General features: G+C 47.8%; 1 protein-coding gene across 1 annotated transcript in view; it reads left to right on the forward strand.

The window, feature by feature from the left end:
- Window positions 1-14056, forward strand: part of HTRA1 (HtrA serine peptidase 1) — a 45735-nt gene that overhangs the window by 15147 nt on the left and 16532 nt on the right. The window contains exon 2 of the mRNA XM_035329484.1: window positions 114-375. Within this exon, the coding sequence (XP_035185375.1) occupies window positions 114-375 (262 nt within the window). The remainder of the gene's footprint in view (window positions 1-113; window positions 376-14056) is intronic.

A 14056-nucleotide genomic window follows, 5' to 3' on the forward strand; every position in this document is an offset into this window, starting at 1 on the left:
GCTGCCCGCCGCTGCCCGCCTCCTGCCCCGGCGGAGCCGTGCTCGACGCCTGCGGCTGCTGCCGGGTGTGCGGCGCCGAGGAGGGCGAGCCCTGCGGCGGGCCCGGAGCCCCCGGAGCCCCCGTTGGCGGCGGCAGCCCGCCGTGCGGTGAGGGGCTGCGCTGCGTCGTGGCGGCCGGGGCCGGCGTGCCCGCCTCGGGCACGGTCCGCAAGCGGGCGGCCGCCGGGCGCTGCGTGTGCTCCAGCAGCGAGCCCGTGTGCGGCAGCGATGGGCTCACCTACGGCAGCCCCTGCCAGCTGCGGGCCGCCAGCCGCCGGGCTGAGGCGCTCCGGCAGCCGCCCGTCATCGCCATCCAGCGCGGAGCCTGCGGGCAGGGTAAGGGGGAGCGCGGGGAGGACGGTGCCCGGGGGCCGGGGAGGGCTCGGGTGCTGCTCCTGGGTCGGGACTGGGCCCCCAAGGTGACCCCCCGCTGTCCCAGGACGGGGCTCGCACTGGGTGGCACCAGCCTGAGGAGAAGGGACTGGCTTCGGCTCGCCTCTGGAGCTCGGGTCCGGTGAGAAACCAGAGCGAAAATATGCATTTGTAGTCTTTCAGGCATCGGGCGGAGAGGATGCCGTGTCCAGCTTTAAACCTCCCCTCCCACCCCCTCCCACCCACCCAAAATAAAGGGATGCTCGAGGATGCTGGGCTCCAGCCGGGGGAGTTGCTTGAAGGACCTGGGAGGTCGGGGCAGCGAGCATCCCGGTCTGTGCACCTTCAGCGCACTTCGGCAAAATGCTGGAGCGCGCTCCCATCCCGGCAATTCATCACAAAATAATGCCACGGGGAACAAAATCAGAAACTGTTAAAATCTGATCGCAACGTGTCCATGACAGCAGAGCAGAGCTGGCTGCCCTGGCCCAACTTAGCAGATGCGCTCTGCTTATTAACAATGGGTTTGCAAAAGAGGAGGAAACTAGTGACTTGGCAGCACAGGAGGCTGGCTTCCAGTGCTTCTGGAGGCCAGGAGTGGTCATCAAGAATTAACAGCATAAGCAGCAGAAACAAGTGGAGTGTTTTTCCTTTGGCATTATGGTTATTATTTAGTTCTGTATTCGAGATGGGTGCAGCTGAGCACACCGTGCACCAGGATGGGTTATGGGTGCAAACCCCTGGTGCATCAGGCAAAGGCGCGTGGCCGCGTTATGCAGCTGCCTCTGCACACAGGACTGCCGAACTGGGCAGCAGGGCCAAGTCTCTGGCCTCATTTCTAGAAGTGATTCGTGCAGGATGTGACACAGCAAGGCAGAAACATGCAGGTCGATAAGCACAGGATGGTCCTTATGGGGTGTCTTATTGCAAACCTTTGTACAGATTGGCTTAAATCGTTTAAGCTAAGGCTGTGCATTTGTTTTAAGCCACTCAACACGTAAGAGGGTAACACGTAAAAACAGCGTGCAGTAAGGTTTTGTTTCTGAAGTGGTAGTCGTGTTTTGGTAGGTGCTGTTTCCCTGAGGACTGTTTATCTGGGTGCAGGCTGCACCATTTCTGCGCTTCTTTCCTTACAAACAGCTGTAATCTTTTCTCCGTATTTAGCCCTCACCTCTCTAGCAGAAGAATATCCCGTCATATAGCAGCTTTGTGCTGTGCTTGGGCAGAATGCCGATCCTGCCTCAGAGATCAAACTCTTGTATCAGTACAGTCCCTTTTTGTACCCCTGTTTTTCCCCCAGTTTAAAAGCTGCCTTGTGTTCTGTGGAACATTGCTGGCATTTAGTGACGGAGACAATCAAAGCTTTCTCACTACAGTTTCCTGATCTGCAACATAATATAAAGCCTTGTGATTTATTTTTTCTTTCCAGCTCTCAATTCATGAGGCCAATATTGTTGCCTTGCAGCCTTTTCCGCTAGCAGCGTTTGAGCTGGAGAACAATGTGCATCTGCTGTAAGCCGTGCAGAGAACTTGTTGGGCGAATCGGCCCAGTGCAGAGCTCTGCTTGGCAGAGGAGCTCTTGCAGGACCACCAGGGTGCCTTCAGCCTTTCGTTTTGTCCCTGTGCACCTCTGGTTGGAGCTGTGCTGCTTATCTGTATCAGCAGGGACAAAAGGAAGGTGCTAGAGAGCAAACCAGTAGCACATGGTTATCCCTAGCACACAGCGAGCAGTGCTGCACTCAGAGCTTTTTTTCATATGCAAAGGACCTAAAATAAAGAGAAATGGAGAGTTGGCTGAAAACCTCCAAAATAAAGAGAAATGGAGAGTAGGCTGTAAAGCTGCATTCCCTGGAGGCTGTTTTGAAAAGCCATTGCCTAATATGTGGCACCTTACAGTTGTTAATTTTTTATTTTATTTTGAGTTCATTTTCAAGAGCGCTCTTTCTACCTGCAGATGGATTATCCTTGATAAAATGTTTTTATATGTTCACAGTAACATATCTTCATAAATAATCTAGTTAACACAGTGCTGTGACCCAAGGGAAGCAAGAGAACGGGGATGCAGAGAAAGCAAGATTGCCATCACTTCAGTAGTTGGTCAAGTACAACACGGTGTGTTACGTGAAATAAAACTTTTGTCTTTTTCAGTTCCCACCTGTGACAGTCCCCTCTCTTTGCCCTTAGTGGTTCTCAGTGCCTGTGCCCAAATACAGGGCATGCTGTGGAGAGGGTGAGGAGAGGCTGGGGAGGCGTTGCTCTGGGTCTGTGTGCATAAGGGAGATGCTTTCCTTTGCAAAATAGGGATTTTGAGCCTTAAAAAGCTTGAAGAAAATTTCACTGGCCTTGGACTTAAGCTGTGGCGTGGTGGTGGTGGCACTGAGGTGCTGAGCGGGTGGGCTCTGGGCGCAGGGTGGGCCGGCAGCTCGCTCTGCAGCCAGGCACATGGAGACACAGAAAGGGCGAAACGGGCTGTGGCTGGAGAAACCCCGTGAACGGGTGAGGGCCAGGCTGCGGCGTCCAGCCGGGGCTGACACAGGGCTGGCCTCCATGTGGTGAATGCATGGATGGGAGCAGGGCCCAAATGCTCCTGGGCAGGCAGCGGGCAGGGCTACATGCTGCTGGGGCTGCGCGGCGGCTGCTGACCCTTTCATTAGAGCCCGTGTCCACGTCTCGGGAGGCGTGGGTGCCTCTGTCCTTCCTCCTTCCCTCCCGCCGCGTTGCCGGGGCAGTGTAACCTGCGGTACCCGTCCTGCTGGTGTGGGCCCCGTCCCCATGCCGGCCCTGTCCCCATCCCATCCTGTCCCTGTCCTGTCTGCCCAGTGGTGGTGGGCAGCCCCTGCCTGCAGCGGCTTCAGACCCAGGCAGACATTCCCTCTGCCTCTGGCGGAGGACGTGGCCCTGCTGCTCGTACCGAAAACGCTGCCAGACGAGCCCCAGCAGCCCTGGCAGGCTGCGTGCGCTTTGTGCAGCAGGCCGGGCCGGCCTGCCGAGCTGCGGCTGGGACAAAATGTAGTCTCAAGCTTAACACAAAGACACCTTCGCTCCCCGTCAAGGGCGAGCGGCGCTGGCAGAGAGCGCTCAGGCCTGTCAAAGCACACGCAGGTAGAGGGCCCGCACAGGGCCTGGCTCAGCACACGTGAAAATAAAGTGCCATCAAAAGGTGAACGTCCTCTGAGCAGAAGCCACGGCCATGTAAATAACTGTTGTCCCGCTCCCAGGAATGAGGTCAGCGAACGAGACCTCAGTGCTTTGCGTGCTGATGTTCGTCGTGTTGGAGGATGTTTTCTTTTTCTTCTGCAAATATGTTTGTGGTGCTCTCGAGTCCCTGCTGACCAAGGGGAGTAGGCTGAGGACCTTCAGCACACCCTTCAGCCGGTTTTCCTTCCCCTCCTCGCCTCTCCCAGCGCCTTAGGGCAGCGTGCTGTTCTTTCCTTGCTGTGCTCTGGGGAGCTGCCCCGTAAAACACAAATGGGCCCAGGTCATCTTCTGACCTTTAGTCAGAGGAAGAAAGTTCCTCACAGATGCTCTCAGTTCCTGACTTTCCTCTGACCCTTCTTGAGGCAGATTTTTAGGCTTTCATACTTTTATTAGACTTGTGTAGTACCCCAGTAACCTCAGCAGCCCTTGGGATGCCAGTGCCTGTCACAGGGCAGTCACGCTGCTCTGTCACAGAAGTGCTCACACCACGATGACGTGTTCAGTTCAATGTGTGCTCTTCTGCTTTAGGTTAAGCAGATCAGTTTCTCCTTGCACTGGGGGAAGCAGGAGGTGAGTTTTGTTATTTCTTTCTATTATCATTTAGTAGGTCCAGAGATGATGGGAAGAGAAAAAAATCCATCGCTCAAACTCAATTTCTTGCAAAGTAGCTGACTGTTCTGAAGTGCACCAGGCTGAATTGCGTCCAAGTGACTCTGTATAATTATCTGGCAGAAGAAAATGACCTCAGCGGTCAATAAACCATTTGTCATTAATTCTCAGCCCTTTGAAAAAATATATACATAAAGAGATTGATGCAGCAAACAATGGGAAAGAGCTGTAGATGGAACTGCCTAACTTTGCCTGCCTGCAGTACTCACAGAGCTAAGTGGTCTGGCAGTGGTACGCCTTGCAGGAATGAATAATCAGGGCAGGAAGAGAAACTCGGTTGAGAAATCTGGGAAGGTCAGGAAATAAGCCAGAGATTTATCAAGAGGAAAGTTGATCTTGTTTTTGTGAACCAGGCTTTCAGCTGTTTCCCTAAAGATCATAATAGCCACGTCATGGTTAGCATGCTGAAGAAATGTTGAGAGCTTTGCAGGTTGCTCGGCACGTGTGGAGCCTGTAAAAGTGACCCAGGAGGATGGAGTGGAAAGGAACAGGATGCACAAAGGCACGCCAGCACCACGGACTTCTTCAGCCTCCTTCATCTCCCTCAGTTACTGTGCATGGGTGGTCTGAAGTAGTCTTCTGCCTCCCCTGTCTCTTGTGGCAGGGGGAGAATGGGAGAGAGGGAGGGAAAAGGAGCCAAGTGCAGTGGAAATAAATAGCAACATATTTCCAGAAGAGAACCAATTCCCCAGCGTGGGCTTAAAAACTTTTCCAAAGCCAAGTATTCAGCTGTGAGAGGAGGGGACTGTAAGAAGTGGTTTGTCTGAAGAGGCTCACCTTTTTCCTCACTCCATGTCTAGATTTCCTTCCCGGGGAGCTTGGAATAATTCGCTCGTCTTTAGACTTCAAACAGTGAAGTTAGTAAACACAGATTTGGAACAAGGGGAAGGTTCAGTGCTTTCATCTTCTGGGCTTTGAAATTTGAAGGTACCTGTGGACTGAGCAGGAGCGCTCAAAGCCATGAGTAAGCAGGAGGAGTCGTGTTAAACAGAGCCTGGATGGGACGGAGGCAGCGTATCCCGAGCAGTTGAAGGAAAGAATCTGCTGTCCAAGAAATAGGAGAAGCTGGAAAATATTTTTCAAATGTGAGTTTATGTGTGCTTAGAGTGAAAGAAAGCGACGTTACAAATAGAAACCGGGGTACTGCTGAACTTAGCTTTTGTGGTAAATAAAGTAATTCCCTGCTCCCATAAATTGCTGGGGCCTCCAGGATGCCTGGCTGGACTCGGCAGTGTCGTGTGTCCCACATTACTCATAACTGGGCCCAGGTCTCCATATAATACTATTTTGGAGACTGTGCTGGATGTAGGGGAAAAAAGAAAAACCTGGTTTTGTCTTCTGGATAGAGGCCACTGTGATTCCCAGGTTGGCTCGCCCGCCTCAAAGAGAAGAACGTTTCTAAAAGGCAAGTCTCGGCTTCCCTGCACTAATAAACTATAAAATAACGCATTCATTTACGCTGACTGAAGATGTTCCCCTCATGTCTGTAACAGGAGACTTACGGTATCCTAAACTTCCAAAAAAGGACAGAGGTTGCTGATGGTGTTACTTTAAAGTTTGGTGACTTGGGAAGCCCTTGGCTTGCCGTCATTTTATCCTGTCAAATTCCATCAGGGGTTCTCGTTCTGTTTCCTGTTTTCCCTCATCTTGTGAAGTTTCAGGAGCTTTTTTTTTTTTTTTTTTTTTTTTTTTTTTTTTGGCAAGGTGAGTGTCTCCTGCATCCAGTTTTGCAGAAATAGGGATGACAGGGAGTGACAGTGGTTAGAATTAAAAATTGCTCTGTGTTTCTGATAGCAGTTGGATTTGCGCGTTGTTACTGACAAATAACCAGCGGATGAAATAGTGCATCGTGTATCTACTGACCATGCCTAGAAGTTATCTGATGGTCTGAAATCAAAAGGGTTTATATAGCAGAGCATTAAGGGATCTCACAACAATTTGGAGAGGCCGATGTTGCTACCCCCTCTTACAGATAGCAAATCTAGGGCAGAGGAAGATAAAGGGCTTTGCTCAGGGTCACCACCTAAGCCAGTAGCAGAGCTGAGCGCAAACCGAGCTTTTGAGTCCCTGCTCATTTTTCTGCCCCTGGCCAGCATAGCTGCTCCGTTTTCCATTACTTTTCTTTTCCATTACTTTATTTCTTAAACTTGCAGACTGCAGTTTTGGCAAAGTTTTGCAAACAGCATTGATGATCTGTCAATCTGCTTCTGCAGAAAGTAATCCTGGAGAAGGCAAGACGTGGGTGGAGCGAGCACCGTCAGGGACAAGAAACCCAAACAGCTCCCCCCCCCCCCCCATCCCTCCCTGAAAGTAAACACGAGCCCCCAGGACTGCCACACTTCATCATTTGTGTTGGTGAAGGGATGATTCGTTCCCTTGTCTGGGACAACATGCACACAGCTTGGCATGTCTGTACACTGGGTGTCAGAGGTCTGTATGTATGTAGACCTCCATCTGAAGGCAGTCAAGTGGGCAAGCAGGAGCCACGTAGCAATAACACGACAAATTTTCAGTGCCACCTCCATTCTGTAATTCTCTGAATAGGGTGGCAGGAGCCTGCATTAATCCTGTTTCATTTCCCAAACACTCCTGGAATGACTCCATAGACACGCGTAGAAAATAATGACAGAGACGGTGGGACTTGTTCCCTGCGTAGATATTTTGTGGCCTTTGAGTTATGCTGGATTTATGTGCTGTACAATTATGAAGCCCCAGGCTATGGGCCGTGTACATTTTATTACAGTTTTGAGGTTTCTTCTATAGATCTGATCCTTCTCTGTTGTCACCACAGGAGGAATCCGAGTCCAATTGGTGAAACCAAGGCTTCCTGGCTGGAGAGCTTGCATATAAAGAGTTTTTTTTTAAGGTTTTTCATTAGAGAAAAAATGCTTAAAATAAACAAACTAAAACCAACAAAAACAAGAACTTTTCATACTCTGGTGTCTTCATACCAGGGTTCCTAGAAGCTGAAACTAAATCTCTCTTAAACTCTGTCTTCTAGACACTCAGCGCGAAAATTTCTCACATACTTAAAATGAGACTTTAATGTTTTTATAATGTTAAGAGGAATTTTTTGAGATCAGACAGCTGCTGGTTACAAGTGGGGTGTCGGGATTACCACATCGTTGTTACCTAATTGACTTTTCAGTGGACGTCTTGCCCCTTCTCCCTTCTCCGCCTGCAATGCGTGCAGCTGGGAAGTGGAGCTGGGTGACGACGCGAGCTGGGAGGGACATAAACTGAGAGCTGGGCTGGAAAAAGGAGTGGAGAAATTATTCCTGACTCATCTGCTGTATTTTCAGCATTCGGCAGAGAAGAGAATACCACGTCTGCGTTAACCTGTCGCCTGAAATATTCTTTTAATCTGTCTGCAGGAAATAAGGCAGACTCTTTTCCATAACTACCTGACTTACATTTCTTAGTGTTTCCAGCTCGGCCAGCACTACCATTAACGATGTTTTCGAGCCCAGCACTCTGCCTGAATTGCTCTTTTTTTTTTTTTTTTCCCCTTTTCTCAGCCTTTCTCTCTGGTGCTGTGCCCTCCCCGAGCTTTTGGTGCGAGGCAGGTCCGGGTGCGCGGTGCCTGCCATCACCAGCAGAGCACCGTGCCCACCCAGCGCCTCGCTGTCACCGTCCTGCTGCTAATTTGTCATCGCCGATGAGCCCGGGCTCCGCGTTGTATTAATATGGCCATGTTGCTGCCCGGCGAGCTCAGGGAACGGCGTGTTCCCTGCGGGCTGTTTGCGCAGGAGCTGGGCTTGCTCCCACCTCGCCGCCGGTGTTTACAGAAGAAATCGCAGTTTCCTGTTGTGTTGGATGGAGCTGGATCCTCTCTGGATGCCTTCCCCCTGCTTTTTATCCTCATCAGCTCAGGAGCCTATTGCTTTTGCTCCCGTATTTCTGCCGTTGTAACTGTGAGGGGGTTTTTCGTTTTCCTTTTTTTTTTCAGGGACTGGGCAGTGTGCATGGTTTATAGAAGAATTCCTGGCATCTGGGGGAGGTTTTATATACATATTTCCGCCCTGTGAGGCTCTGTAAGTGTTGCTGAAGTCTGCGACTATTCCTGTAGGATAAAATAGGGGTTATGCCCACTTTAAAGATAAACCCAAGACGTGGAGGATTTAAATTGCTGTTTTGCAGGTTGCATAGAGACTGAGTAAAGCAGCTGAGATGCACACAGCCTGACTATTACTCCTCCTGCAAAACTTTCCAACTATTTGATACCTATCTAGTGATTCAGTAGCTGATTTGCAACACAGGGAGAAAACTGTTGGCCTGTCTGGCTAAAACTTTAAGTTTTATATCTGAAGTTATATAGGGATTTCCTACAAGAAAGCTGTGGGCGTATTACCTTAGGTCATTGACATTTTACCGTTTTCAGTGGAAAACCAAACTTGAAGCAGACTGGAAATGGATGCTGACGAGGTCTGGTTCTCACTGAGAAAGAAGCTGGACCGAGGAGACTGGAGCAGTGCTCTCTGCACACCCTCTGCTGCTGGGTGCTGGTTCGCTTTCACACTCTCTTGGCTGAAAATCATCAAAGTCAATCCTTGTTCTTGAGGTTATCTATTAAAATGTGTGACTTGCCTTCATTTTTGTACTCAAAAATGCTGTTCTATATGAACAACTGCACTCTGGTCTGGAAACTGTTGTACGCTCTTGTTGTTGAGAGCTGTTTCTTCTATGAACATTGTATAGATGTCCTGTTTTAACTGGCACCTTTCCTACACACACATTGCAAATCAGCACTCAGAAATAAGGGTTTCAGGCTTTTGTATTAGTAGGAAAAATACAAAGTTTGAAGCCTGTCACTTGCAAGATTTTTGATGCGTGTGACACAGTCCTCGTGAAAGGTTGCCAAGAATGAATCGATCATCTAAATACTGTGGAGATGAAATTGCTTTTTGGCACGAATGCAAACTTACAAAGGTGAAATAGAGTCATTTCCATTTAAAATCCTCATTTCAATCTTGCAGTGGTCCTTGCTGCAGGAAATATGTTAAATGACTCCCGGGTTTGTTCGGTTTAGTGTTTGGTAGAATAAGGCACTTGGAATCCCTCCGTTATTTAGTGCTATGTAAATATTTTTGTTGTTAGGGATGTCACAGTAATACAGACTATCTTCTCAGAAATCAGTGACATTTCTTTACTTTCTCCTTTGATTATACAGGAAAAATACTGATGTAATGGTGGTTTTACTCGCATGGTACTGCGGTTTAGAGCTCTCAAAAATCCCTCCGCTGATCTCAGAACAGTTCCTGAGCGAATCGTCTGCAACGTGTAGAATGCTGTCTTCTTTTCTTAGTGTTTTTCTTGCATAATATCCTTTTTTGGTGTCTTACACAATATATCCTTGAATAGGAAGTGGAATATTTAGGCTTGCAGTTTGATGTTTTTTTTTTTTTAAAAAAAAAAAAAAAAAAGTGGCAGCAGATTCCCACACATCACTTTTTCCTTGTGTCTCTCCAGCGGAGCTTGCTGATAGCACCGTTTTCAGCGTGAGCTAAGCACATTTGCTCCAGTTTTTGTTTCCACAGCAGCGTCAGAGGTTTGCCATTTTCCTATATGACATGAATGGGGGGTTGTACAAACAGCCGCGGTCGGAGTTTCATTTGGGAGGGTGGAAGTCCTCCAAGGAAAACTTTACGGTCTTGTGGTTTGTGTTAGTAGTCGCCGATTCTGCCAGCCCTGAGGTTCTGTGAGTGCCTAAGCCCTGCTGGCTTCATGCTGCAGGGAAACCCAAGCTTTTCTTTCAGACCCCAGCGTGCATCCGTACCAAGGGTGGGTGGACACAGTGCTAAGCAAGCAGCACGTGCAGGAGGAAGCAGTCATCTATTTTCAGCAACCTGGAGCTGCTTAATACATTTAGCTAGCCCATAAGCTCCAGCAGGCTGCAGTGGCTCTGCTCGTCATACCCTGTGTGACTAGGCAGGGACAGAAATCAGTCCTGATTGATACCAAGCCTACAGGAGAGGATAAGCTTGAGCGTGGATCCCATCTGGGTCCCATTTTCCACTGGGCTGATGTTAGCAGGCTGTGGGATCTCAGCCCTCGGGCTGGTACCCATGGGTCTGAGGAGTGGGGTGAGGGAGAAGCAGCCCCCCTGGTTCAGCTACAGCCCGAAGGAGATGTTAATTTGGTTCCCCTGGGAGGAGGAGGTGTTGCACTTGTCCAAAATGAAGCACCTTTAAGGTGCCTGGAGGTGGTGCTCCCTGCAATTTGCTCATGAGCATCCTCTGTAACAGGTTTTAAAATACGTATATCGGTGATTGCAGCTATCTAGATGATTTTTGTTTAACGCTAAGTTTTATTCATCTTAACGGGAATGAAGCTTTCATGCTATTTTTTTAAAGAAGTCGAGGGCCTTGTTCCAAACTGAATCTGTTTTTTTTTGACTTGGAAAGGACACGGGGCTGTCTGGTGTGTTCATGTCCAGGGAAGCTGAGAGGGAGACACTTGCTGGTGGCTGCCCACTAGGTAGGTGTGTTGTGTCTCAGTGCAAAACATCATCCCTCTCACGTCTACTGGGTACACACCAGTGGTTGCGTGGAGAATCCCCTTGGTTGTCAGGAAGCAGGGGAGGATGGGCAGCACGCTGCTCCTGGATGGAGGAGAGCAGAATCCCCTTGTTTGAGAGGGGAAAAGCTCAAGAAAAGTGGATGGGAAGATCTGTTTCTGTGCCTGCAACTTGGTACAAAGAGCTGTTCTCACGAGATGTGGACCTGCCTGTGTGAGCGGATGCAGTTCTCACAGCTGAAGGGGAGAGGTTACTTCCAGGAGATTGCTATCTCCAAAGCATCCTTTCAGTTTAGCTCAAAATATTACCAAAAGCAGCATGTGGGAGATGTAAACATTAAAGCATCAGTGCCACTGTGAGTCATGACCTAATCAAAACCTAGATCTTAGCATGCCTTTTTGGCTTCTCTTTCTGAAACCAAATTATTTTGGTTGTTTACAGCGTCTTGTGCTTTTTTCCATGACTTGGTGTTCAGCCTTTCCTTTCAGCAGTTTGTTTACTGATATTAGCACCCTTAATGTCAGTTGGCAGAGATTTTCCCTTTCATTCGAGGGCTGACAGCCAGCACACCTTTGAAGTCCTTGAAAATTTCACTGCCTTGGGAGTTTTTCATGCTGTAACCTATTTATGTTTTTAAGTCAGTTTTGGGTCATTAACTGAATTCACAAGAATCAACTTATTAATGCCATTAATGAAAGTTTCTTAACCATGCTCATGGGCATTTAGGGCATTGTGCAATAGTTCAATAAAAACATTACAAAACACAAATAATCACAGCACATAAATAGACAGAGAACAGTCTGCAGAGATCTGAACATCCAAGCCTGAAGGTATTTAGGAACTGGAGCTTCATTCAAGCCCACCTCAGTGTTTCAAAACAAATAAACAAACAAACAAACCCACAAAATAATAAAAGGAACCTACTAGGAACAAAACTCCAGAAGGGTGTGGTTTAAAAAAATGTATGAAAAGAGCCAGAAAACTGGGTAGAAATATTCACGTGGATTCAACATTGGTTATACCAAAGAAGCAGTTTTTAACCGAGAAATCTACAATTTAAATACGGAATTGAAGAGCTATCCACCTGCTTGTCAGGTTCCCTGTAAGGATGGGCACGGTGGTTGTATCTATTGGAATACACAGACGGGGGATTAAATAGTGAAAACCATGTCATGAAAACCTCCGTAGCCTGTGCCTGCTGATGATTCGAATCTGAGATAAAACTGGGGGCTGTGGCTCAGAGTAAAGATAAACACACCTCTCAGCTCCCACGTGCATTGCTCAATAATCCCAAAGAGCAATTAGCTACGGTGAGCTTAATGTGTGCACGTAACGGTCAAAGAGGATGCACACACATCTCTTTTTTTGTCGGTTTTTCCCCCCCATGCTACTTTTTCCCCGTAATAGAAGAAATTCTCAACATGTTAATTATTTTATTGTTGCTTTTAAATTTCCTTTCAATACGATGCTAAAGACCAGCTGTTGGGGATTTTTTTCTGCTAGTGTTCATCAATGAATTAATGTGAGCAGCACTTTGACTGTTGTTTATTTGCTTCGAAAAGGTATGTTTTCCATTTAAGTGGGCAGTCGTTCAAGAGCTGTTGCAAAACTGTGTTACACAATGCAAGAATTCCTAATACATAAGCAAAGGACAGGCGTGGTAAGCTTTTTAGGTCAGTATGCCATGAATCAGTATTTATTATCTAACTTTTTCACAGTATGAAATTTTGACCTTTTAACTGTGCAGCTTAGTTTGGGACTGCACAAGCTGGTTTATATGCAGAAAAGCCTCACTTCTGAAATCTTGGCATTCGTAGCTGCAGACTCAAAGTGAAGGCAGCTCTCTGAGATGAAGTATTAGTAGTCTCACCATGTACAGCTTAGGCATCCGTTCTCTTCTTGAATAGCCGAATACAAAAAAAGAACCAAACACTGAAGACATAAAAAACCTGTGTTCCCTGTGCAGTTTCCCTCATCTGTGGCAGCTCTCTTTTTCAAGGGCAGGATGTGACCTTTAAATGTCCGCAGCACTGTAACTTAGACAAAATCATTTTAGAAGCAGTGATCAAAAAGCGTATTGATGGATACGCTCATGCCCCGTGGCGTTTTATCCCAATGTCACGTTAATCCAATCTGATAATCTGCCCAAGCTCCTGTTCCATGTGAGTGAATACTTCCGAACGCATTCTCAGTGTGGTTCTTCCTCCTACCAGCTTTCCAAAACACGCCCATTGTAGTTGCCAGCTTTACGTATAGCCATGAATGTGGTTCGTGTAACGCTGGGCATTTCTAATAGAGAAAGCATAAATCTTTTGGATGAGGAGTCTTAATCAGGATGCCCTTATGCCTTTCTGGTGTTCAAGTCCAAGGATAACAGCTTGAGCACAAGTCAGATAAAGCACAGAATACTTTTGAGGAAAGCAGGTGAGAGCACCACTTTCCTGATAAACATTTCTGTGTCATAAAGCAGATTAACGTGTCCAAACCGTGATCTGAAACAGTATAGTGGATTATTTTGTTACTGCTGTTGCTGCTGTTCGTGACTGATGGCATTTCAAAGCACTTGAGGCGCTTCACAGGGTACAAGTGGGAAGAAAACAGGTTTGTGAGTGGTCAGGTGGTAGCTGGGCTGAGCATCCTCCCAGCTCCTAGGGGGAAAACATACCAGCTGGTGTTACTAAGCCATCAGAAACACAGTTTTCACCCCTGAATCAAGCCAGTATCTGGTAAGAGCAGCAGTGATTTGTTCCAAACCATTCCTCTAAAACTCCTGTAGTGGGTTTTTGTCTTCATCCCATACGTAAACAATTTCAGATTTTTCCAGTCTGGTTTCAACAGATTATGCGTGTCATCCAGCTATGGAAAGCAGGATGATTTCAGAGGAGTCCCACGTGCCCTACAGCTCTGCAAATAAATCCTCCTGTTGCACTGTCCCAGGCACCTGCAGCATCCACAAGCTGCTTACTGCTTTAATCTGTGGATTGAAAACCCAAAGGGCAGGGATGGCTGGAGCAGCACAGCACGTAGTACTCATCTGGAAGTCAATCACCGATTTTGTTTGTGCCTTTGTAATGCAAGCTGTGTCAGATAAAATGGGAGTACTGGTGAAAAGAAGGGGTTCTTGCCTCTAGGGAAATATGAAGTAACTCTTTGGAGGGACAGATTGCTTAGTTGCTCTCCATTAAAAAAAAAAAAAAAAAAAAAAAAGGTTTTATCCCTGACCTGTGAGAATGGGAAGCTGTGTCACAATTGTATGTTTTT

This window comes from Oxyura jamaicensis, chromosome 6, assembly GCF_011077185.1.
Source record: "Oxyura jamaicensis isolate SHBP4307 breed ruddy duck chromosome 6, BPBGC_Ojam_1.0, whole genome shotgun sequence".
In the NCBI taxonomy this organism is placed as follows: domain Eukaryota; kingdom Metazoa; phylum Chordata; class Aves; order Anseriformes; family Anatidae; genus Oxyura; species Oxyura jamaicensis.